Raw genomic sequence first — 14099 nt, 5'->3', positions numbered from 1 at the left:
GTGATGCATATAACTGCCTGATGGCTGTGTGCACGTGGATTCATATTTAAATCAGACCCCAGTCCTATCTCTATAAGCCCATTCACGGTTCCGACTACGCATGTGCAGTGTCAAAGGTGAAGGCACCCGAGACGTAAGCAAAACCCGTCGGGGCGTTGTTATGCAAATCTGGACAATGTCCAGACGAGCACAGTGTACAAGCCAGGGGCCTTCACCTTTGACACTGCACATGCACATATCATGAGTGTCCCTCATCGATTATAAATCATACCAGTTGATCATCTTCTCTACCCAAATAACAGTTTGTCCAAACTATGAGATTACTAAAGAAGGCTATGCTAACTTATGATAAATTAGGCAAATAAGGTCATTATTAGCATAATTCAATTCAACAATGTTTAGATTCACATAACTTCCGAAAGCCATAAGTACGAAATTGGCGTCATTTACCAGGATGAATTAAAGTAGTTTCTCATTAATTATGCAAATTAGGTCTTCATTTGCATATTGTATATCTTGCAACGTTCCTCTCCTCTTCAATTACAAATGTCACATTTGAATAGTCATATCATGGAACACAGCGGGGTTTTGAAATTGCATCATTAATCACGCAAATTAGAATCTGATTTGCATAATTAACGTCTTGTCATACACATCCTCACTCAAGCTATCTACATACCAAAAATCATAACCATCCATCAAGCCCTGCTTGAGTTATTCCCTTTTAAAGCCTGCTCCTGCAGTTCCAAGTAATGCCACTAGGGGGCCCAAACCTATACCACTTACTCTCTGTCCGAAGAGCTATCTACCACTATAAAATCAGGACCATAGCATGTCCAAAGCACGAGATATCAAAACAGGAACTTCCGCTGCAGTACCGTCATACGCCGCCAGTGGACCCAACATCTCATAATTCCCCGGTCTCATCAAGACATGCCCAAATACCAAATATCAAGACAATCCATCCAAGCCTTCTTGAGCTATGCTGGTCTTTTACATACATACACTCACACACATACACATACACACATTACTCGCATGAAAGCTCATCTGTGTTGGTAGAGTACGTATTGGAAAAGTTGTAAGCTTTATTACAACACAACAAGTAAACTCACCATCAGTGAGTTTTCGGTTGGACCTCCAACCCACGTCAGATGTTCGATTTACTGTGATGAACACCGGAAACGTGATGACGTCAGGAGTGAATCGAAAGAGGCGAGAAGACGGAACCTTCCGCCGTCACGGTTCAGAGAGGGTTGGTGGGCCCTGGTGTAAATCGCCTCCTTCACGCCCCTCACAAAGTAGTTCTGTTCCGTATCCAAGGTATGCATCTTATCGAGCGTAACTCTATGTCCTGGGGACTCGATATATATACACTACACGGCCTATTGCCATAGCTGCGGTTCAGATATGTCTGCAAGAGGGACTTGAAGGCTCTAGATATTGATACGGAGCACTGGGAGGACCTTGCAAGTGACCGTTCCAGATGGAGATGCACACTGTTCAGACAGCTCAAATCAGGAGAAGACAGACTGATGCACAGCGCAGAAGAAAAGCGGATCCGCAGAAAAGAACTTTGCAACAGAACTGAGACAGCTTACAGATGTGCTTTTTGTGGCCGCCGAGAGACTGCCATTCTCGTATAGGGCTGTCATAGTCGATGCTGTAGGGCTGCTGTGAATTAGGATTTTACCATGGTCAATACTGACCGACGGAGGCCATATAGCGGCCTAGTACCACCCACAAAAATGAACTACAACTGGCAGGAATCTAAGGAACAGGACAGGCCGTGAGTGTTCCCAGAGCAAAGGACAAAACGCCTGCAGCAGTCGTTTCTACACGAGACTGTGGCCCTGTACAACGGTAGTCTCTACCAGACCAACCGCACCGGTTATAGGGAGAACATTTGCCGGGGTCTTTGGCCATGGAGGGTTTCATTGGCAGGCGCAGTCTTAGGATTGCCTATTGGACCCTCTCTCCGTAGCCGACTCCCTTTATACAATTGACTCTATTTGGAAAAATTCTACTATTTCCCCAGCGACCCGCGGAGACTGGTAGAGGCTAGTACAACGGGCTGTTGCAATGAATTAAGATGAAGAAACGGTTTACTCAACGTGATTGTCTCAGTTAGCTTTTGTATGATTTGTTTATAATTGTTTGTGATATGTATGTTTGTAATCGTTCTGGAATGTAAGTGAACCATCTTAAATTCAGGGTGATTTGTCTATTTCACCCTGCTTATGTTACTGTAATGCTCTCTTTTGTGATTACAATAAACAACACTTATATGTTGTGACACTTCTGACGTAGTGGAACTGGGGCGTCTGTGCTCCGAGAACGTAGTTTTGAGTGATCCTTCCGTTTCCCCTATGTACGTCTGCGTACACGGTCCTCTGATATTCTGTCCTGCGCACTGTATGTGGTAGATCACCCCATGCACACGTTTGTTATTTCGGTGTCTTGTCTTTAGGTGAAACTAACGACTGTCTTAAAGTCCGAATTAGTATCTTCACATTTAGCTTCCTTTCCAACGATTTCCCCAATATCTTTAATATTTTCTTAAACCCTAATTCACTTGTACACATCTATAATACGAGGTAAAGAAATAAACTCCACATTCCTCTCTCCCGCACATCATTAGCGCTGCGCTCCGTAAAATGCAAAGATGTCACAATATGGAACAGTCCTCAGACAAGTATACGAACAATCACCTCATTCCTGACGTTTAAAAGTGCCACGAAAACTCATCTCATAAACCATCATACCCCCTGTAGTAGAATCACATGGTCAGTTCTTATCTACTTTTAATTTATACCATTAATTTTTTTGATAATCATTATCTCACTCACTCACTCACTCACTCACTCACTCACTCACTCACTCACTCACTCACTCACTCACTCACTCCCATAGCTTAGTCAGCCGTCGGGGCAGCATAGCTCTCAGTGAAAGCTCTTCACTGCTGGCGGTCTTCCGCCAGTCTGGTCATCTGGTTGGCTGAATGACCGCTCCACTCCTTTAGATCTGTGATCCACGACCGACGGGGACGTCCCCGCGGCCGCGCACCCTCCGCTTTTCCCTGAAGGATTGTGTGTGAAAGTGTGCCTTTCGCCCTAGACACATGCCCGATCCACTGCAGTTTTTTTTCTAGAAACTGTCAAGTGGGCCTTGCAAAGTGTAGATACGTTTCTTGACTTACTTCTTTGTTCGTGGTATGCGATGTCCAGTGTACCCGGGTACCCGTAGCAGTCTGCGATAACAGTTAATTTCAAACGCGTTGATTTCCTTCACTATTTCTGCATTTAGTGTCCACGACTCAGCGCCATACAGGAATATTGATAACACAAGGCAACGTAGTAGACGGATCGTTGTTGACATGGAGATATTATGACTGGACCAGTGCAAGGGTTGACTTAGCAATCCTGACTTTCACCTATCGTTGTAATATTCTACGTACTACTTTGCTATATCAGTTGTCATACCAATCTGTGTGCATTGTCCCTAAATGATCCTCTTCTTCTTCTCCTTTTCATCCTGACGGACGATCGGTTCGGCGTCGGTGGACTCGTCCGTGGGCGGCGAGTCCAGCTTTACTCTTGCAGTGTTTGCCACAAACAGCGCAGGTGAAGGCTGTTGTTTGGCATGGTGTGTGTCTAAATGATAGTCAATGTTAAAAGATCTAAAATTCTATTCTTTAAATTTTGTCTAACCATTACCTTCTACCGTACGGCCTCAACAGACAGCAGTCTGCATACCGACTTGAGCTTCTAATTGTAAACAAAGCTTCAGACAAACAAACAAACAAACAAACAAACAAACACATTTGCTTCATTTTCCATGTTTTATTAGAACAGAATGCATCATCTGAATAGAGCCGGCAGTCACCAATGATTCTCTATGAAGGCTCAATAAACACAAACCAACCATCCCTGCAAGACGCAGAACTTTTCATGAGTGATAACTTTTTGTCAGAGTCTCCAGAAACATCATGGTGTACTTGCATGCAATGGTACATAATTGTTGGGGTTCTTAAAAAAATATGCCGTGTACATAAAAACATCATGGAGGATACATTGTAGGAACTCTTTGAGAGAAATAGTGGACTTAGTCCAACATATTAGATGAAACATATAATGGTAGCTTGCAAGCTTTATGAATTTAGTAAAAAGACAAGAACATTGAATTTCTCAAAAACAAGACATGGTATATTATTTAACCTTCTCCCTGCTGCCTAACTCTGTAGCCACAGGACAGGAACTCCAGTAGGAGACCATCTCCTACACTTTTGATCCCAGAGCACTGGTTGGCTGGCCAGGTATGGGTCTCACACTAAAGTTCACTACCATCAGAATCAAGTGCATTACTAATAACTTATGTTTGATTAAGCAAATACAAATTACAGTTAAGAATTCCATGATTCCATTTGTCATCAAAGAGGTAAAAAAAGTGATCCATTACATGTACAGTTTAACCATGATATACAGACAGACAAAAACTAACAAGTCTAACGTTCAATTAATTAAATGACAATGACAATTAAAACCATGTGTACAAATCTTGTCAACAGCCATTGCATTTCCCGGTATTTATCACCACAGCTCTTGCTTAAAATAATGGAACATTCCAATACATCCCTACGCTTAGAGTGGGACAGCCCAAAACATAGAGACAATGTAGTACAACAGGGCACTTAAGCACACCAACTGTTGAGTTCTGAATACTGTAAATGATGGCATGTTTGTGTTTTTATTTCCTTTCCTAATAACCAGTTTGTAATGCAAAATCCTGACATTGCAAATAGAATTGTTTCAACAACCAACTTAAAACACTGTAAAATTAAGTCCCCGCGTAAATAAATGAACCAAAGGTATATACTCATCTATACAATGTCTTGACTACTGTCTCCTTGTCTCTGTGTGTTTCCAGTGGAATCTTATAATAACTTCTTAACACGACACCAGCATTTCAAGCTCCCGGCTAGATATATTAAAACTTCTTCTGACACAGAATGTATCTACCGTCACCTCCTTCCCTATTGCAGGAATACCCGTTTATCATGTAAATATGCACATATACAAGTATCTGAGCTATCTGTACATCCCTACATTACATAGTCACTACTGTAGACTTATATACAGATTTGCCTGGACATGGGTGTTACACTAGACCTTATAGCACAAAATCAGATAGTCTAAGACATGTTGTACTAGATAAAATTTCTTTCATCTGTCCTTGGTGCTGAAGTTCTGGTTCTGTCATTTCTAGTACAAATTCAGCAATAGAACAGGATGAAAACAGAGAACTGGGATAGACATTGACTATGTCCACATCTAGAAACTGAGTGTACCAAGGTACAGACTCTTTTTTTCTCATTTATGTTCCAAATCAGCATTATTGTACCTTGGTACATGTACAAACAGTTTCAGAGACTGAACAAAATCAGATTTAAATTTTCCTCCCAGTTTTGCATTCGATCTTCATATCTCCTGCTTAATCTTAACCTTCATCTCAAAACCCAAGGAAAAAGTTGGTGTGGCATTGCCACAATATATCTCTCTCTAGTGCTTGAATATTCTGATCTCATCTTGTTGAATCCTCCTAATTTGCTACATTTTCCTCCACAGAGTGGTTTAAAAGTTTGCCACATACATCATGCGCTACAATTTACGTAGCTAATACCTGATTTTGCCAGGTACATTTACCCTCATGTACAATGATATAGCAATACTGCATTATTGTACAACGCTGGCTGCAAAGTTACTCGGCACTGCAGAAATACAGCTAGCTCTACTAATTTCAATCTTTGCAACATTGCACCATTTTCTGCTGACAAATGTCAATCTGAGGTTCCTTTGACCCTTGCCCCTATTGACCACCTCAAGCCTAAAGGTTGTGTGGTTGCGAGGTCACAGTTCAACGTGTTTGAAAGGTCAAAGGCCATGCAAGGCTAAGGGAGGTTAGAAGTCAAAGGGCAAAAGTTTTCAAGTCATCTAATACTGCCTGACACGAAGCATTAATACATACAACTTTCTTGTTGTAATACTTGTGAATTACATTCCTATACAATCTTGCTTTTTTAAGTACAATTCCTTACATAGTGGTCACTTGGATATGCTTATCTCAATGTGCTGAACAGACTGAACATTTAAACTTTCTGTACAATGTTTTTCCTGCCTATTGGAAGTGTGTTCCTGACTATTCTTGTTCCCAGAGTTACAAGCTGGTCACCATGCCTCTCCTTCCCATGACCCTCCTGCTGTAGTACACTGGGTGGCTGTCATTAGCAGTCGGACCTGCGGAAATATAGGCATGGTTAGGGTAAAACAAACAGATAAACAAAGCAACCATTTGCTCACACTCTCATGCATGAATTCACAAACTCAGTCACTCATTCACTGAATTCACGAACTAAATTCACTCACTCACTCAGTCACTCACTCAGTCACTCACTCACTCACTCACTCACTCACTCACTCACTCACTCACTCACTCACTCACTCACTCACTCACTCACTCACTCACTCACTCACTCACTCGTTCACTCACGCAAGCAAACAGACAAACAACCACCAAATTAACAACCAACCCAGTAACCAATCACCTCTTATTAGTGCCACAACCCAACCTGTGAAATGAACTACGTAAGCTATGGCCAGGTTAAGAAGTCCCCTGAAAACGAAACTTGCTTGCAAAATTACAAACAGGCTCCAAAATCCCAACCACCAAACTGAATGAAAACATGAACCTTCACCATCAGAGGCTTCCCTTGTAACCCGATAACCATCACCAACCAAGCAGCCAATCAGAAGTTTGCCCCTGTAACCTGATCACCATCACCCATTTTGAATATTCTCTCGACCAACCAGGTCTGGTCCCAGGAGAGGTGGGATTTTCTTTTGACCAATCACGTCTGCTCCCAGGGGAAGTGGGATCTCCTCTGGACCAATCAAATCTATTCCCAGGAGAAGTGGGACTTTCTCTCGACCAATCACGTCTTCTTCCAGGGGAAGTGGAACTTTCTCTTGACCAATCAGGTCTTCTCCCAGGAGAAATAGAGCTTTCTCTTGACCAAGTGGGGCTAGTGTGGCGGACCGGGCTCCATTCCTGGCGTTTTTTCTCTTTTTCCACCTCCCATTGGCTTAAAACTCGCACGGAGTCACTGCGACACAAGCAGTTTATGTTGGAACAAGCATCAAATAATACCATAGTCTTACAACTATTCAAACAGAAAAGAATTTCCTTTCTTAAAAAAAACCTTTAAAAGTCAGATAAATTAGATGTTTTTCAATGTTCATATATTAGGTATAATTTTATCCTTTTCAAAAGTGAGAGCAAAAGGTTTTTCCACCATATTATCCCTGTTATTGTTTTAGTGTTTTCGTTGCTTGAGGTAAAAACAACATTGTGCTCCTTAAGTAAACCTAAAATAAAGCGATGACTTAAAAGAATGCTGCCTTTGATATGAAATAAATTAAATAAATGAAGACTTAGTGCTTCTTTAAAGAAAGCAAATACAAATGAAACAAAAACTACATCATTTTGGTATGGCCTTCCATTCACTTTAAATTGCATGACAGTCAATGTATATTACACTGACATACTGTACATAATAATATAGGAAAAACACCATTCCCCATTAGTGTGTTAGTGTAGAGTTACACACTTTTTCAACCTCTGTTTGTCCGTCTCCTGTTGCCAGTGCTGGTCCCACACCGCCGCGCGCTCCCGAACCGACGGGCTCGTCATACCGTCCGACTTTAACCTGTTCAACGGCTCAGAGGAATCCTGGGGATCAAAACCATCAACAGTGCTTCAATTTTACTTTTAACTTAGTGATCTGAGGTATCAACATTAAACACACACAGGGTAACAAATACTAAAGCAACTGGATAGATTTTCTTTCACATGAGACATGTACAAACCAGCAGCTCTACTAGCCCTACCAGATGAAAACTAATTCCAACTGCAAGCTCAACTACTACATGTTAATATACTGAAACCTGACAGCAGGACACACAAATGGCAAAACTCAACAGAGTACAAGCAACTACATGTACAAGTATTGTACTCTTCAAACAATTGTGTAACACCAACTACGTATGGACAAATATGTAACCCTAACACTGCATGGGAGGTATTTTGAATGGAGATATTGGGGTTAAAAGCAGGCAGACAAGCAGAGTAGGGTTTGTGTTATATTTACATTGCCATTGTCAGATTCATCCTCCACCAAATCATCTTCATCGGGATACTGGAGGGACACATCAGGGGAAAATCACCGGGGTTAGGATCATGGTTAAACTGCGATCATGCAATGGACGATTATGGAACCATGCATTCGGTTTTATACATGCAATTTATTCTTTGGGAAAGTAGTTAGGATAACATGATTGAATATATATCATTGCCATGCATATTGGTCAGCAATGGAAAAATTGAAAGTGTTAATCATAAATGTATGATTCGCTCAGATTGCAGGAGAATCTAATAGTGGATGTTGTCTGGAGGAATGAAATCATGATGTCATGATTGATGTTAGGAGATGAAGGTGTGATGATGGGATGATTTCAATGATCCGGGGAGTATCTAAATCAAGAAATCATTGCTGAAAGGAAGCTAAATCATTATTCTGTTGATAATGGTTAATTGATCATGAGACTACATGAAGAAGCATGTTCATCTGTAAGATGACTGAAGGATTCTATGGGCAACCGTCTAATACTAATCTAAGACTCACTAAATGATACCACAGTGACTGTGATTTTCAGATCTTAGAAATCTGAAAAAATCAGGTTAAATCACACATGTACATGATTGTAAAAGTTGAATGAAAGGTGTCGAGAAAAGGTCTTGCATGACATTCAATCTTCTACACCAGTCCTACAAACTACTGATAGTGTCTGAAGACATTCCAGCAGAGGAAGAAGATATTCTTGAAGACACTGAGTCCGTATACAGTTGCGACTTCAAGGGTAATGAAGGACAGTCTAAAGACATTCATGCTGAGAAAGTAACAATCATTATGGTCACTTTGAATTCAGAAGCACTTAGCAGTTTGGACTTGCATACAAATGTTTGAAGTCTAATACAACTGAATATATGCAGGCTTTTTTCAACACCATGACTGTGCAAATAAAGATACAATATTGTAGATGCAAACAAAATGCTCTATCGTCATACAGACTGAATAACAAATCAGGTGAAACTTGGTGAATGATTTTCCAAATTCAACGTGCCCAGTGTCTAGTTTCATTTCTAAGACATCCAGGACATGATCATGCAGGGAAGGCGACAGAGGGCCTTGAAGATGTCCTATCTGAAGGAGAAGAAAGGATCTTCACAACGTCTAAGACATCATGCACCGGAAGAAGACAGAGTGTCTTAAAGGTTGGTTTCCTTTTTGAAAGGGAAGGAAGAATATTTACATCCAGGTTGCCGTTATCGACCTCCTCGTCACCCTGCATCACCTTACGCCTGTTCACAGGGGACTGGAACACCAATAACCCAACCTCGTTAGTCATCGTTAACTAGCACAAGTTAATATCAACTAATCAAAACTACATACAACCCAACCTGGTTAGTCAATGTTAACTAGCACAAGTTAATATCAACTAATGAAAACTACATACAACCCAACCTGGTTAGTCATCGTTAACTAGCACAAGTTAGTATCAACTAAATCTACATCTACTTACAACCCAGCCTCGTTAGTCATCATTAACTAGCACAAGTTAATATCAACTAACCAAAACTACATAAAACCCAGCCTGGTTAGTTATTGTCAACTACCATAAGTTAATATCAACTAACCATTGATACCAATTAAGAATACCAATCAGCAGTGTAAAAATGGGATGTGTGCAAGTTCTAACCGTCTCTATCTTTGTGCTATAATCATAATATAATAGAAAACTACCAAAAAGTACAACTTTCCTACTTTGAGTCAAGAACACAATGGATTAAGTCACAATAGATTAAGGCAAAAACTGCTCGTCTTATAGGATTATTTTCCTCTGCTATCTTAAGTTGCTCTTATACTGCCTCTCAAAAGTAGATTTTGTTTCCTTCTCCAAACAACTCTACAACTTTTCTTAATTCTTCGGGGTATCCGTCACAATGGGACTGCTTTTTTTCACATATCATTGTGTCTCAGCTGTCATCCTTCTGCGCCTACTCGACTATGTGTGCAACATTTTGCCCTTACCGTTTCTGCCTTCTGGTTCTTGGCGCGCCACCTCCTGACGTCGGCCAGCCTCTTGGGTCGCTCCGTCTCCGGTTCCTGGGGCGGCTCCTGCGCCAGCTCCCACTTCAGGCCGGACTCACCGCCCCGCTTCGTGATGGAGTTTCTGTACGCTAGGTTTCTGTCAATCAATGAATCAATCTGTCAATCTGTCAATGAACCAATCAATCCATCAACCATAAATGAATCAACCATAATGCCCATCAAGTTCATAGAATTTTTATATACAAGTTGTTACTAGGAACATGTACATTAGGAGTAATTATGATATACATGTATACTGAACAGTACATTTTAAGGCAATGCAACTCTATACAGAAAATAAGTAGTATTCTGAATTGTTACGGTAAGAAATGGGGAGCTATAGGTTACAGGTCAAATCTTTGCAGCCAGTAATAAGTTAAACATTATACTTCGAAAATTCATCTGCACTCAGTTTGATTGGCAACTACCCTGACCTTTTGATCCAACACAAGAAAGCTGTTACTCTGACAATCTTATACAATGTAAAAAAAATATATCATGATAGTACGCTATGTTGAATGAAACCCAGAAATACCTGTCAAAGACCTCCTCCTCCCTCTCCGGAGACATGGCCAGGTTAGTCCTGGAGTTCCTCCTGGAATGCTGCCGGCTGTTCCCGGGGCTTTTCCTTCTGTTGTGTTCCTCTGCAACCTGCAAGTGTCATGATCAGTATCTTTCTTTATGTACACAAAAGGGGGTTGAGAATTCTTGAGAGAAAGCTAGTAAGGCTCTGGAGGTGTTGTAGTTGTTTTGGGGGTTAGGAAGAGCTAGCCACACTTTGATCATTTTTGAAAGAACAAACCAGACTTCTTCAAATGAGTATGCATTTGATATGTTGACTCCTTACATGGTTTTTGCTAGTCAACTCTAATCATGATAAGGACAAAGCAGGTGTGTTACACTGAATGGAGGTTTAGTTCTGACAAAGTTTGAATCAGAATTAGCAAATTCATAAAGTTCCTGCTGAAATCTGACTGATACTAACTCAGCAGAGGCATCAGGCACACAGAAGACATTGCCCCAGACTTCAGAACATACTGGCGGCCAGAAGCCGCATTAACCAGTGATAATACCAATAGTAGTAATACGAAGCGATAGTTAGGTTATGTTTTATTACGCTGCTTTAATTTTAGATTAATTGTATTTACCGACCGTTTGTTATTTGTATGTGCTGTGTATTGTCTTGTGTGTGGGCCACGACACCAGCAACAGCTTCCTGTGGCCCACGTGTATTGTACTGTTTGCAATTTCATTAAATCACAAGTCACAAATCATATTACATCCTAGAACACTATGTCTTTGTTTAGAAATATGAACTGTTATAATATCGTTCAGCAGACCACTCAGAAGTGCGAGTGTCCCACCTTCTGCTGCAGACTTTTCCTGGGCGCGGGGACGGGTCGTGTTGGAGCGGTGGTGCTGGTGGGAGAACTGCCCAGGTTCACATTCTTCATCCTGTCCTCTATTATCTTCACCTGCATAGATGGAACAAAAAGCAATGTCCCACAAATTCAAGCTTTTGATTTCTGAATAATTGTATATGTAGCAAATTCATCAAGCCTAGAAGCCACATACATGTGAATTGAACTGCATTTTTGTTATATATTTCATGACCTCAATGAAAAGCGGCCTGCAGGCCAATTTGAGCTTGTCATGAATAATCAAAGGTTCAAACAAACAATACCTTCATTTGCAAGCATTTAAGATTAGTTTGAGCGAGAATCAAACAAAAGCGCAACTTGTGACACGCACACGTATCTTTAAGGATTGCAAACCATCCACAGGCAGCAAAACATCAAGACTTAGTGTTTCAGGAAATAAAAAGATCTCACCGGTCCGACTCCGATCTCTTCTAGCCTCTCCTGACTCTTGCGTACCTGCAGTGAAGAGGAAGTTCATGAAGTTTTCAGTCTTACATTTTCAGAAAATTGACTTATTATATACCAACTGAAACCTACACCTGATTCCCCTGGTTTGAACACATCCAAATTGAAAGTGTTCAACTATCTAACTATGTAAACATTTCCATAACAGTTGTATTTAGTAAGTTTTTACATTATGCAATTCAATTTTTATTCTATTTTGTAGTTGACTCTACCAAAGTTGCTATACTTTCTGTTAACGTTACATCAATAAAGCTTTATGTTCTGCACTAAGTTACACCAGTTTTACAAGTGTGTTTCTACCTGAGTGTATTCTTCAGCAAGTGAGATCCATTTTTTTCTACACAAGGGTTCGAGTAGAAAGTTAACATTAATTAAAATCCTTCCACACCATAATTGATGTATAGGGCGGTGCCCATCCCCGTTTCATAGCCCTGGGCCACACTGTGGTGCAATCACTGCAGCAGGGGGCTAGTCCACTGGCAGTGGAGTGTGTTTAACTTCCATACTGTTTCAGAAGTATGTACCATTTTTATAAAGTCTTTGGTATGACTCAATGCGCCTCTTGTCCAGAGGTGCCCTACCCGGGGCTTGAACCCGGGCCTTCTGATCTAAGTAATTTGAACCAGATGTGGCTAGTAACAGAAGCGTAGACCACTACACCACAGGGACACTCCTAGAAAGTTAACATAAACACCTTTATAACACCAGTAGAAATAAGAAGAAAGTTTCCTTACATGTTCAGCACTCTGCTGCACCTGTGCGATGGTTCTTGTGACCCGCTCCTCCAGGGCGCGCACCTGCGGCTCAGGTGTGTCCTCCTGGATGTTCTCCACCTGGCTCTGCAGGTGCCGCAGGTCCTCCTGAAGTGCAAACACCTTCCCCGCATTCAGGTACACCTGGACAGGTGGGAATACAAAATGGTGTTATAGTACAGTACAGTACAGTACAGTACAGTAAAGCATGTACTGGGTTTGATAAAAGGGCTAACACCTTCCCGGCATCCAGGTACACCTGGTGATAACACAAACAGGTGTTAATTCATTCTTTATTGCATAAACTGAGGTAATACAAACAATTATCTACTGTTACCGTAATATATACAGTTGATACACCTTCAAACCACTTAACAGAAGTTCCCAACTTGTCGCTACACGAAGATACAATGTGCAGCAGATACATACTGCCCTATCTTTAATACAAATACATGCCCACTTTATTTCTAGTTGTTCAATTGGCAACTTGATTTGACATTTAACATATGAAATCACTTCCCTAATGATATTACAAGTTTGGTGCTTTCATTTTTCAGTGCTGTCATCATGGTTCATAAAAAGACAGTTTTATACAGTCTCTCAGCCTCTTCCACACTGAAGCACTGTGATCACCACTAACTTAAGAGACATGTAATATAGCCCCTAGTTTTATCCTTTAATAATCTATCTTTGGACTAGTCTACTCTACAAAGAGGGGTGTCTCACCTCCTCCTCCAGTCTCTTTGACTTTTCCGTTCTTAAAACAAGGATCATTCCTAATTACCAAGTAGTACTGTCCATGCTTCTATCATCACAACCTTATCCTGGAGCAGTTTATTTCATATAAAGGGGTGTCTCACCTCTTCCTCCAGCCTCTCGGCCTCGTCCATGCTGCCCTGCTTCCTCTTCACGCTGATGGTCTTCACCTCGTCTGGCTGACCTTGGCTCACCTGTTCCGCAGACTTCAAGGTCGTGAGGACCGTGCTGGTCACCTGACGTGCCGCTCTGGCCGCGGTTTGCTGTGGAGGAAAATGTGGGAAATGTCATCGCAAGCTGAATTTGAATTGTATACAGACATTTTTAGGTCTGTGTCCTGCAAAAGTTATGCTGCAAGCTAAGAATTACTGTTGATTCTGTAAAGTCAAGAGAACACCCCTACGTAAGGACCACCTGGCCATAGTCACCAATTTTTGGTGG

At 41.2% G+C, this 14099-nt stretch overlaps 1 protein-coding gene across 1 annotated transcript in view; it reads right to left on the bottom strand.

The window, feature by feature from the left end:
- Positions 1-6213: 6213 nt before the first annotated feature.
- Positions 6214-14099, bottom strand: part of LOC136421004 (trichohyalin-like) — a 41858-nt gene continuing 33972 nt past the window's right edge. The window contains exons 13-23 of the mRNA XM_066408150.1: positions 13763-13921; positions 12885-13046; positions 12097-12141; positions 11629-11739; positions 10790-10915; positions 10205-10381; positions 9426-9488; positions 8204-8251; positions 7673-7785; positions 6864-7159; positions 6214-6293 (exon numbers count right to left, since the gene is read on the bottom strand). Coding sequence (XP_066264247.1) covers positions 6214-6293; positions 6864-7159; positions 7673-7785; positions 8204-8251; positions 9426-9488; positions 10205-10381; positions 10790-10915; positions 11629-11739; positions 12097-12141; positions 12885-13046; positions 13763-13921 — 1380 coding nt within the window. The remainder of the gene's footprint in view (positions 6294-6863; positions 7160-7672; positions 7786-8203; positions 8252-9425; positions 9489-10204; positions 10382-10789; positions 10916-11628; positions 11740-12096; positions 12142-12884; positions 13047-13762; positions 13922-14099) is intronic.

Source organism: Branchiostoma lanceolatum, chromosome 15 (genome assembly GCF_035083965.1).
Source record: "Branchiostoma lanceolatum isolate klBraLanc5 chromosome 15, klBraLanc5.hap2, whole genome shotgun sequence".
In the NCBI taxonomy this organism is placed as follows: Eukaryota; Metazoa; Chordata; class Leptocardii; order Amphioxiformes; family Branchiostomatidae; genus Branchiostoma; species Branchiostoma lanceolatum.
The sequence above is the reverse complement of the archived record's forward strand: the minus strand, read 5'-3'. Positions and strand labels throughout refer to the sequence as shown.